This window comes from Neovison vison, chromosome 12 (genome assembly GCF_020171115.1).
Source record: "Neovison vison isolate M4711 chromosome 12, ASM_NN_V1, whole genome shotgun sequence".
Lineage (NCBI taxonomy): Eukaryota > Metazoa > Chordata > Mammalia > Carnivora > Mustelidae > Neogale > Neogale vison.
The window spans coordinates 49,611,846-49,622,976 of NC_058102.1; the positions used below are offsets into that span (position 1 = coordinate 49,611,846).

Genomic DNA, 11,131 nt, shown 5'->3' on the forward strand with positions numbered 1-11,131 from the left:
AAGATCAAGGAAAAGCAAACACATTCTAGTGAAAAGTGCCAATGCAAAGCACCTACTGTAGGAGCCAACTCCAGGCAGCCAAAGACACTTATGGCTGAAGCGTTATAGCTGACACGAAGATGCTAAGAGTTGAGCCAGCGAAGGAGGGAGAGCTCATGGAATGAGGGCTTCCCAAGGGAAAAAGATTGGGTTATTTCCAATTATTAGAAGAATTCAGACAAGGCAGGCATTTAACATAACCACAATCTTATCTGTATGTTTTAATATTGTGTCTGGCTACAATAGGAAGAATGGATTTTAAGAAGATAAGAATAGAAAGATAAGAATAGAAATAGAAAGAATAGAAAATTGAGGGGTGCCTAGGTTAAGCATCTGTCTCTTGATCTCAGCTCAGGTCTTGATCTCAGGGTCATGAAATCCCAGCATGGAGCCTACTTAAATAAAAAAAAAATTTTTTTTAAATAATAGGAAATTAATGTGGGAACTGTTTTATTCCTCAAGCCAAGAGGTGATGGTGTCTTGGATTGGGGTGTAGGAAAGATGCCGAAAAGTGGAAGAATGCAGGGGTGACTTTGAAGTAGAGTTGGTAGGCCTTGTTGAGGGATAACTGTTGGAGTAAAGGCAATAGAAGGAGCAAGAATAGTGCCTGGATTTTTGTTTCATGTAACTGTGTGGGGTGGTGGTACCACTTACTGAGATGGGGCCTATGGAATAGGAGCAGAGTGGGGAGGTCGGCAGAGAATAAAAGTTGTTTTCATGGTGTTAGGTTTAAAATATCATTGGAAACCCCAGTGGAGATGTCAGATAGGCACATAGATTTGGGGAAATTTGTGCTGAAAGTCAGTATTTAGGGATTATCAATATTGAAAAGGTATTTGATGCCATGAAGATAGTTGAAGTCACCACATCAAGACCAGAAAGAAAAGTGAAGAAGAAATCCAGGGTGTCCAAGGCCCTGGGATAGTCCTTTATTTAGAATAATAAGAAAGAAGATCCAAACAAGGAACCTACAGAAAGGCAACCTGCAAAGTGAGAGAAAAACCAAGCCAGAAAAAGAAAGTGTTCTATGAAGAAAGGTGTAGCCAACTGTCCCTAAAGCTGTGGACATGTCAAGTGAGGTAAGGGAAGAAGTTTGACCATCGTAGTCAGCAGGCAGCTCGGAAGACATTGAAGAGCCATCAAGAACAGCCCTCATGGAAGGTCAGGTCAGAAGCTCAGTGAAATGGGGATGGTGTCCATAACTACAGGGAAGTCACTTGGGACATTTCACCGAAACAAGGAACAGCATCATAAGGAAGTCATGGAAGGTAATATTTTTCCTAACAAATCTTAAATTGGTCAAGTGCTCCATGTCAGGCACTGTGCTAAGTACTGCTGGGGAACAGAAAGATAAATATTGTACAGTGCATGTTTTAAAAAGGCTCACAGTGGGTGGTAGAGCATCAGGGGAGTGTTGGTAGTCTCCTGTACTTGTTTTCGAGAGCCATAATAATGCTACATATCAAACTGCCCCCAAACTCAATCACAGGGAGCATTTATTCTTGTTCAATAAGCCTGCTGAAGGGTTCTGCTGATCCAGGTCTAACTCAGGTAGTTTGGTCGGGGCTTGTTCACATGTCTGTGCTAGGGCCCTTCTAGTGCCAGGAACTTTGTGAATGGGAGAGTCACATAACCATGAGTCTGGCCTTGTCCACTAGTTCAGAAGAAAACTACCTGCCAAAGATGAGAAGGAGACGAGCATCCAAAGAGGAGCTGATATAATTAATGAAGAGTATTAATAATACCACTGAGCCCAGATCCATACACACCTGATGTCTTTCATCCTGAACTTCCCAGTGATGTAAACCCCAACATCCCCTTTATGTTGAATATAATCTGCAGTGGGCTCTGTTGCTTGCAACCCAAAGAGTTCCAACTAACACATCCAAGTTCAAATTTTCGAAACTTTAAAAAAAAATACCCCCTGATGATTTAATCAAAGATATATATAGATAGGTATCTATCTATGTGTGTGTGTGTGTGTGTGTGTGTATGTATATGTATTTTTTAAGGGGGATTTAGGAAGATTCATTCTCAGAGACTGGTTGGCAGAGATAAGAACCTGCTAAAAGGAAGCCAAGCTGGCAGGAATTTCATAATTTAGTTCCTGCGGATAAAAAGGAGAATCCCATTTCCCTGGCCACCAGCAGATCCTTAGCTGGTACACACGAGAATGCACCATGCCAGGTTGTTCAATGCCAGAGTCCGTTCTGATAAGGAGCATCCACATTTTCTGATTAAGTGTCTTGATTATCACCCTTGCCCACCCCATGCTACAGTGTATTTTCAATAAAGTGAAATTGCTTCGAAGCATTTTAGAATTCTGTTTTCTGTCTGCCTGTGATGTGTGACCTCAATTATTTCCACCTTGGATGTCAAGATGCAACAGAAATAAATTTGCCTGCGGCCTGGATGAACTGGCTCCGCACGAGAGGGACTGACTCTACTTGCTCTTCTCCTTTGACCAAGTCATGCTGAAATAATCAGAACAGACCAGGGCAGAATGCAAATGGCCGTAACATCCAGACTATCACAGATGCTGACAGGAAGCTGACCCCTGGCCACAAAGTGCCAGAGGCAAACAGGCAGGAAGGAAACCAGGAAGAAATAGAGGTATGAAAACCTGTAAGAATTATGTTGGCAATGCATCGTGTGCCATTGAGTAAACCTGTATTACCCACAAAATGCAGAGAGTGAGGGTTTGTGGAGTACACCTGAAAAGATGGCTGCTCCCCACCCACTAGGGCTCAAAATTCTACCACACAAACTCGATTCTTCGGTCTAAGGGGGAAAAAAATCAAGCAAATGGAGAGTAATTGAAACTTTATTTATAACAGCAATCATTCGAAAACAGTCTCCATGGTGACAGCTTCCTCTGACTGGCCGCGTAAATTATGACAGACCCATACAATGGGATACTGTAATCCCGTTAAGCCCAAACTGTGTCACTGTCACATCTACCTAAAAAAGAAAAGAGTTTGGGGGTGACAATAGTTTTCATTGAGGCTATTACTGTTTTGAACAAAATCGGAGTTGTCTTCATTAGAAAGAAGAATGGATATTCATAAGCCACTTGCTGTATCTACCAGGCAACTTAAAATACCCTGAAATCTGGGATTGTTTAAGTAATGAATGGTACAGCCACAGGGTGGAGTACTCTGCAGCTGTAGCTATTAGGAAAGATGGAGTACGAAATTGTATAGTAAATGTGCTGGGCATTTTTTTTTTTTTTTTAAAGAAAAGGGTGGAATTTAATCTTTATTTATAGGACATTGCAAGAGAGGAGAGTCCACATAGAAATAAGAAACCCACTGGCAGGAGGAGCTTCATACAGTTTTTACAGTTTGGAACTGGTCAAGTAGAGTTTTGTTGTAAAAAGTGCTACAATAACAAAACACATTTAAAAAGAGTTCTTAGTAGAGAAACAGTAAGACAAACTTCTACCAAACAAAGCACACCACAAACAACTTTCTGCGTCGGCTGTACAAGCTAAAAGTTAAAGGTCCCAGCAGTGCCATCCTGAACCTGGAACGTATAGCCTTCAGAGGTAGTTTCTGGCACAACATTCTGATCTTCCTCTTCCTCTACAGAGAAATACTTTTCAATCAAGTTTAATGAAGCTTTGTACACAGACTCATTTTCATGGTTTTGCAGAGCCTCGATTTTGTCCAAACCTCCACATTCTTCAATCATTATACTAAGTTTCTCAGTTTCACCTAGTTTCTCAGCAGCCTGAAAGATGTTGGAAATGGCATCCAGAATGACCAGAATAATTTTGGTATCCTTCGCAGTTAAGAGGTTCATCAGTGGTTCTATTATGCCACAATGGACGAGGTATACTATCTGTTCAACTGTCCCACCACTTGTATAGTTGGTCACAGCCCAGACAGCTTCCTTTTGTGTCTTAAAGTCTGCCTTAGAGAGAACACCAACGAGGAACGGGACTAATCCGTGATTCACAACTTGCTGTATCTGGTCCTGGCGGCCAGCTGTGATGTTTGACATCGTCCACGTGGCTTCCTTCTGAATATTAGTTTTGGGGTTCATTAGCAGGCTGGGAAAGATAGCAAGCGCTCCTGCGTCTATTACAACCTGAGTCTGTTCATCTGTCCCAGTGACAATATTTCCTATGGCTCTTAGCGCAGGAGTCACAATGGGCAACTCAGTAGCTCCTAGAAGCTTCACAAGCTGGGGCACAACTCCTGTTTTCACGACCATTTCAATCCATTCGTTTGGACCATCCGTCAGGTAGGAGATGGCCCAGCAGGTATCTGCCAAGACCTCTGGATCATCGTGATGCAGGAGACGAACTAAGGTAGGAAGAATCTGCTCGACGGCATCTAGCGGGGGTGCGGGGTTCTTGTTGCGACAAAGGTTTGAAAGTGTCCAAGTCAGGTTACGTAAGTGTGCTGGGCATTTTTTTTTAAGATTTTATTTATTCATTTGACAGAGATCACAAGTAGGCAGAGAGGCAGGAAGAGAGAGAGAGGAGGAAGCAGGCTCCCCGCTGAACAGAGAGCCCAATGCGGGGCTCGATCCCAGGACCCTGGGATCATGACCTGAATAGAAGGCCATTTGCTTTAACCCACTGAGCCACCCAGGTGCCCTGTGTTGGGCATTTTAAATGAAGAAAAAGCAAGCTGCAGAAATGTAAATAATAAGATCATGAGTGTGTGTACATGTGTGTACATGTATCTGTCTCCTTATTTTTTTTAAGAGTTTATTTATTTATTGGGCAGAGAGAGAGAACACGCAAGCCCAGGGAGCAGCAGGCAGAGGGAGAAACAGGTTCCCGCTGACCTAGAGTCTGATGTGTGCCTTGATCTGAGGACCCTGGGATGATGACCTGAGCAGAAGGCAGACACTCAACTGACTGAGCACCCAGGCACCCCTGTATATATCTCCTTATATGTGCATAAGAAAGTGTTATCAGTAGCTACTTCTGGAAAATGAGACTGAAAAGGAGTGTGACATTTACTTTTCACTTGAATCCGTAGTATTTTTTTTTTTAAGATATATTTATTTTGGTGAAAGAACACGAGTGCGAGCATGCGCAGGGAGAGGGGCAGAGGCAAAGGGAGAGAGAAACTCAAGCAGATTCCGCACTGAGTGAGGAGTCCGAGGCGGGGCTCTACCTCACCACCCTGAGATCAGACCTAAGCAGAAACCAAGAGTCAGAGGCTTAACCAGCTCCACCCCAGGCACCCCTAAATCCATACTACTTGTTTTGCAATGGAATCATAGCATTTCTTAGTATGGAAATATTCAGTTCTAATCTGATAATTTGCTTCCAGATAGGTCTAAATACAACAACATTCTGGGCAAATCTGCCTCAATCCTGTGCCCTGACATCGTCAGCAAGAAGTGTGTTTACCATGATTCTAGTTCAGCAAGAAGGTTCATCAGAAGAAGGCAGCGTACACCCACCTGAGGGACTCTGTCTCAGGGAGAAGCCCACCGAAGTCTGGAGGGCAGGATATCCATTCCTCTCCATGTTACCTTTTTCTCTAAGGTAAGGAATATACTCCTATTTCTGAATTCACTTTGATGATCTGATTTATTTTTCATCACCCCAGTGAAAGTCCTCCTGTGTGTTAAAGTCAAAATTCTCTATGCAAAAGCCTCTGTAATTCTCATTCTATGGGGCTGGTAGAAAGTTGGTAACCATCCTCCTCCACGTTGTCATTGAAAACTGGGATGCTTCCTGATGGCTAAAAAAAATAACTATGTATATCCAAGATTCAGAAAACTAATCCATAGCAACTCAGACAAAAGCATACAATTTCTTTTTATTTTGTGTTTTATGTTAACAATGTGTGAGACTTTTGCACTCTCCTGCATGATAGAGTTGTAACTGACTCACATAATCTCATTCTCCCCTGCACCGATATTTAAATAAATTGATGCCCTGAGAAGAAGCATCGTGTCTTTGCGAAGAACCCCCTCAAAGCTATATTCCCACGGATTATGCTTCCATTGACCTCACCCCATAGACTTCTCAACTTCTAAGTCAGCCGTTCCAATTCTCTTAACCCATGGACAGGGGACTCCTCTGCAGTCCTTCACATTTTCCCATCATTTTTCTCCAAAACCTATTCTATCTCACCAGTACCCTTAAAACATGTGCTCAGAAATTTACTGCAGCACTCCAATGAGACAGTGTCTTAAAAGGCCCTATTTTCTCTCCCCTTATCTGGACACCCCCTACTTATCTGTACCTCTGTACTTCCCAGAACAGCAACAACAAAAAAAGCACTGAATCATCAAATCAATAAGTATTATTGAGCCTCTCCACTAAAGACTCATGTAGCATCACATGCTGTACAATAAGATTGATTAACATGCCAGAGTGAAGTTACTATACGAATAAACTAGAAAAGTCCCACGGAATTTTTAATAGCATGCATGAGTTACAGAATACAAAGTTAGTCAGAAATCAGTAAGAGAGATAGGAAACCAAGCACGTATTGCATAGGGTGAACAAGCCAACAGTGAGTTTCTAAGACACAGCATCAGGGCCACCTACCCATCGCCTCACATAGCCTGTGTGAGAGGGCACCCCAAGAAGTCTACCTTGTTCCCTGACCAATGCTGGGCCATCCTCCCTGGCCACACACCCCACATTCGCATTCTCCAGCCCATTCTGCTGACTCTACCCCCAGACCTCTCTTGCTGGCTGCTGTCCCTGACCTCCCCATTCTACCCCAACACCCGGTATTACAGCTTTTCTCATACTAAACTTGGCTCCCTGAAATCGCCTTCATCCCTCAAACTCCATTTGTTCCAGAGAACATCCAAATGTGGTCCAACACATCCTCCAGACAAAATCCAGGCTGGAACTAGCCAGCAAGAGTGAAGTTGCTTCTGAGATCCTCCCAGGCCCTGAAGGGAACTGGACAATGGTTTGGCAACATGTCCAGCATATTTTAAAAGGAAATGTCTTTGTCCAGATAGACAGAGTTGGATTTGAGTAACGCATATATGATAGGACTCCACTGACTGTTGTTCTGGGACTGGAAATGTATGAAGGGTTTGGAGAGAAACTAGGAAAGAATAAGCATTGAGTAAATACAGGGTGTAACATGCTTTGTAGCTTTCATTTGAGGATGGAGACTTTTTTTACTTTTTTGGTGACAAGGGAATAATTTCTGATTCTCGGGCAAAAAAAATAAGAAATGACTCAGATTGTGTCTTTCCCTGAAAAACCTTTAAATAAGATTTGTTTGCACTCTAGAGGCCAGAGTGTACAATAGATCAGTGGTCCTCAAGTCTGCTTGATTAACAGGATCAGTAAGGAAGAGTTTTAGATGCAGATTTCAGACTTAATGAATCAGAATCTTGAGAGAGAACAAAGAAAGTTATTTATAAATCTGAAAATCTAAGTCTAAATCTGTTTCTGAAAAATAAATCAATAAATCAGTCTGTTTCTGTTGATTGTCCGGGTTTGGGAGCCATAATGAGGATGATGTCCTATTACACCTTCCAGATAAGATGAAACTTTTTGTTCTCTGAGGCTTGTCAGTAGTTATAGGGTTTTGCCTTGCTATATTGAACTCTTTTTTTTTTAAAAGATTTTATTTATTTATTTTAGAGAGAGATAGTGAGCAAGAGAGAGGGCACAAGCAAGGTAGGGGTGGGGGGAGGCAGAGGGAGAAGCAGACTCCCTGTTGAGCAGAGAGCCCAATGTCTATGTTGAACTCAATCCCAGTACCCCAGGATCATGACGTGATTCGAAGGTGGATGCTTAACTGACTGAGCCACCCAGGCGCCCCATTATATTGAACTCTTAAATAATAATCCCTCTTTTTGTTCAAGACTAATGCCATACACTTGGGAGTATATTGGCCCCACTTATAACAATTCTTCCTTCTCTATGAACTTCCCAATCTACAGGGAGGCACCAATCAGAACTTGTCCAATCCCCTGGCCTCCATTTAGTGGAATGGGTATGTTCCAAGACAAGCAAGTCAGAAGCCCAGCCCCCTAGAAATCTGAAATTGGGAGCAAGAGTGAAAGTTAGTCTCTCAATGTGGCTAGACCTTGTGAACTTGGAAACTGCTGGCTGCCATCTTCCACTGGACTGGGACACAGGAAGAGCTTTTCCCCACAAAAGAAGACAGCAGATGCATACAAAGAAGCAAGAGACCAGCAAGAGCGCTCTCTGGATTTCTAGCAGGTTTCCAGGCACCCATTACAATCTTCCCAAGTGCCTCCTTGCCTTCTAGCTCTTGGGTTCCATCCATAAGCCACCCTCCCTTCTTATAATTATTTTTGTCATTTCTAAAGCTACTTCAAGATGTAACTTGCAGCAAGCGATCTCCCAAGTATGCCTACTAATGCTTGATAATGAGTGACATATTTTCCAGGCAGCAGAGGTTCCATGGCCCTCCCTGCCATGGTGACAAAATCAGTCTTTTTCCAAGTGTAACAGTTCAGAGGACACATGATAGCTTCCTTTGCATTTGAAGATCTCTATACACTATGTGTCTATGAATACTGATATGATGGGGGAAAAATCATCTATCCTCTTTATTAATATGGGAAAAAAACGCCCAAATGTGGTCTGGGACAAAAGTATTTTCACGATTATTTATAACCTTCTTCTGGGAAAAAAAAATTACTATTCCTGAATAAAAAATGCTGAAGCAATTTTCTGATAAACTTTAATTAGCTTAAGATCTCTTCTAGGAACTTGCTACCTACCCATTCAGCTGTCTGTGAGGAATCAAATGGTATTTAACCAGACATTGCTTTTTATTGTATCTAGTCAAAGACTATCTAGCCCATTCTCTTTTCCTATAAAACATTCTTACCAAAAGAAAATCTCGAGTGTATCTTTTTGCTTTTTCTGCTTGCAGCAGGTGTGAAATGAAATATGACAGCAGCTGATAGCAAAATGGTCTGAAGATATTTAAAAATCATTTTGTTGGGTCTTTACAAAGGCCTTTTATTTATTTATTTTAAGCTGTTGCTGAAGGTTACATTAGCCAGTTGGCTGTGAGTTTACTTCAGTCCTCTTTAGACAAGTTTTTGTTGTTTTGTTCAAAAACATCCCATTCAGCATTGATAATGGATTAGAGTATCTGGAGTCCTTCTCAAGCTCTTCAAAATCTCGCTGCTCTATTACTTGAAATGCTTCAGTACTATGCTTAAAAATTTTGCTTGTCTACAGCCCTCTCACCTTCACGCTTGCTCACCGAGAGTGTGGTTTGGCATCTGATACAACTAATTTGCTCCTCCCAGAAAAACCCTTCAGGTTGTTTTCTCCTTTCTGGTATTACTTAGATCCCCACTGCTGGGCGTATTACAAAACAACGTCACTCTCCTTTTCTCTTGCCAGTTATCAGGTGTGTGTGTTCGTTCATTACTTCAAGGCTTTGTTAGTGTCCCCACAGTATCCTTGTTAGTAAAGGATACTGTGCAAAGTATCCTTTACCTTTCCTGTTTTCCAGAAGCTAAGGGAATAGATGATAAGAAGACAGACCTCGGTAATGCAACAAATCCAGACCTCTTCATGTTTCAGGATGATGTTGCGCTTAAATAAACAGGTCCAATGACAGCTAAGAAACTTTTTAAATATTGAAAAGCAATGCATAAATGTACCCAAGTCTTTCAAAGAAGCAACTACCAGACACGACCTTGTACAACCCAAAGCCACTGTCCTGAGGATCCCGTCCTCCATACCCTACAGCAGCTGCTTCCTGAAAGTCTCTTCTCCTACCCCTATTCCAGCAAGCCGTTACCTTTTTCATTTTCTGTCTCAACCCCATTACCTAAGTCTAACATCGCAAACTGAACCCATTCTTTCAGAAGTAGCTCCAGACCCTTTCTAGCCATTTAAGGTTTTTTGAGCATCTACAGCTTTATTATCTTAAGGACGGTAAGTGCAGGCCTGGGAGCTGTTCCTCCAACCAAATGGTCTCCGCCTTTATTCGTGGGTCCAGGGGAGTCAGCAAGACTGTTTATACTCCCGTAACAATAACTCTGCCTCCAGTAGAGCTGTGATGTGATACAACATGGGATAAGGGCCATGGACAAGTTCAAAGGCACGGAAGGCATCTAGAGGCATGCAAGCTTGTTTCTGTTTGTGAGAATTAGCCAAGTTTCATGGGCCATGGGATGCAAATCAACTCGAAGCTGATATGTGAGTCATCCAGACCCCATCAAGCCTGACTACCACATGGGTATAAGATGGGAACTTGCCACACCAGGCCTCCCTTCCTGATGCTCTGCAGGCTAGCCAAAGCCATTCTGTCTGCATTTCTGTCTGGATAGTTGAAGTCATCTGCTGAGACTCAGCCAGGGTGGTCGCAGGCCAGCCACGTGATACTGCACAAAGCATAGAAGAGATTCTGCTGATAGAACAAACGTACTGATGCAGGAGGGAGTTAACACCGCAGGCGTGAGAGTGCCTCTCTCTAGAAAGGGCTGCTAACAGGGTCGCCCTTTGACATGGGAACTTGGATTTTAGGACAATTCCCACCATTCCCAGAACTGGTAAGAATGGCTTACTGTGCTCAATTGTGCAAACCATGTGATTTATGCTGAACACCTGCTTTCTTTCTGGGAGTCTGGAATTGTAGTGTATGCTAGGAAAAGTATGCCTCCGTGATCAGTCTCCCATAAAACTCTTGGACACTGAGTCTCTGATGAGCTTTGCTGGTCACAACCCATTGCTGGAGAAATCAAGTGTATCCTGTGCAGCTCTACTGGGAGAGGACTCTTGGAAATGTGTGCCTGGATTCCCCCCAGACTTCACCCTATGTACCATTTCTCTTTGCCAATATTGCTTTGACTCCTTTTGCTGTGATAGCCAGGCAAATAACAGAACCTAAGCATGGTTTTGAGATTCCTGACAACAGGACCCCTCCTACTTACGCTGTCTCATCGCATTATACTCCGACCCTTGCTCACTCTGCTCCTTTCTGTCCCTCAAACAATCCAAGTTCTCTCCTGCCCCAGAGCCTTTGTATGTACTACCTCAATTGCCTGGAATGTTTTTCTCTGTAACTTCTTATGGCTAATCCTTCAGCTCTCAGCTTCTGTGTCACCTCCTCAGAGACCTTCCCTGACCACAACCGACTTATTACCT

General features: G+C 42.8%; 1 protein-coding gene across 1 annotated transcript; it reads right to left on the reverse strand.

Moving 5' to 3' along the window:
• Window positions 1–3,318: 3,318 nt before the first annotated feature.
• Window positions 3,319–5,533, reverse strand: LOC122890890 (importin subunit alpha-1-like). The gene is made up of 2 exons (XM_044226337.1): window positions 5,467–5,533; window positions 3,319–4,448 (listed from the first exon to the last, which is right to left on the reverse strand). The coding sequence occupies exons 1-2, from the start codon at window positions 5,531–5,533 to the stop codon at window positions 3,529–3,531; spliced, it is 987 nt and encodes a 328-aa protein (XP_044082272.1). The 3' UTR covers window positions 3,319–3,528.
• Between the last annotated feature and the right edge of the window lie 5,598 nt (window positions 5,534–11,131).

Excerpts from the sequence above, each read along its gene's own strand:
- LOC122890890 (XM_044226337.1), bottom strand. The coding sequence starts at position 5,533 with ATGGAGAGGAATGGATATCCTGCCCTCCAGACTTCGGTGGGCTTCTCC. Across the intron at positions 4,449-5,466 it reads CCTGAGACAGAGTCCCTCAG|CACACTTACGTAACCTGACT; the intron begins GTGGGTGTACGC and ends AAAAATGCCCAG.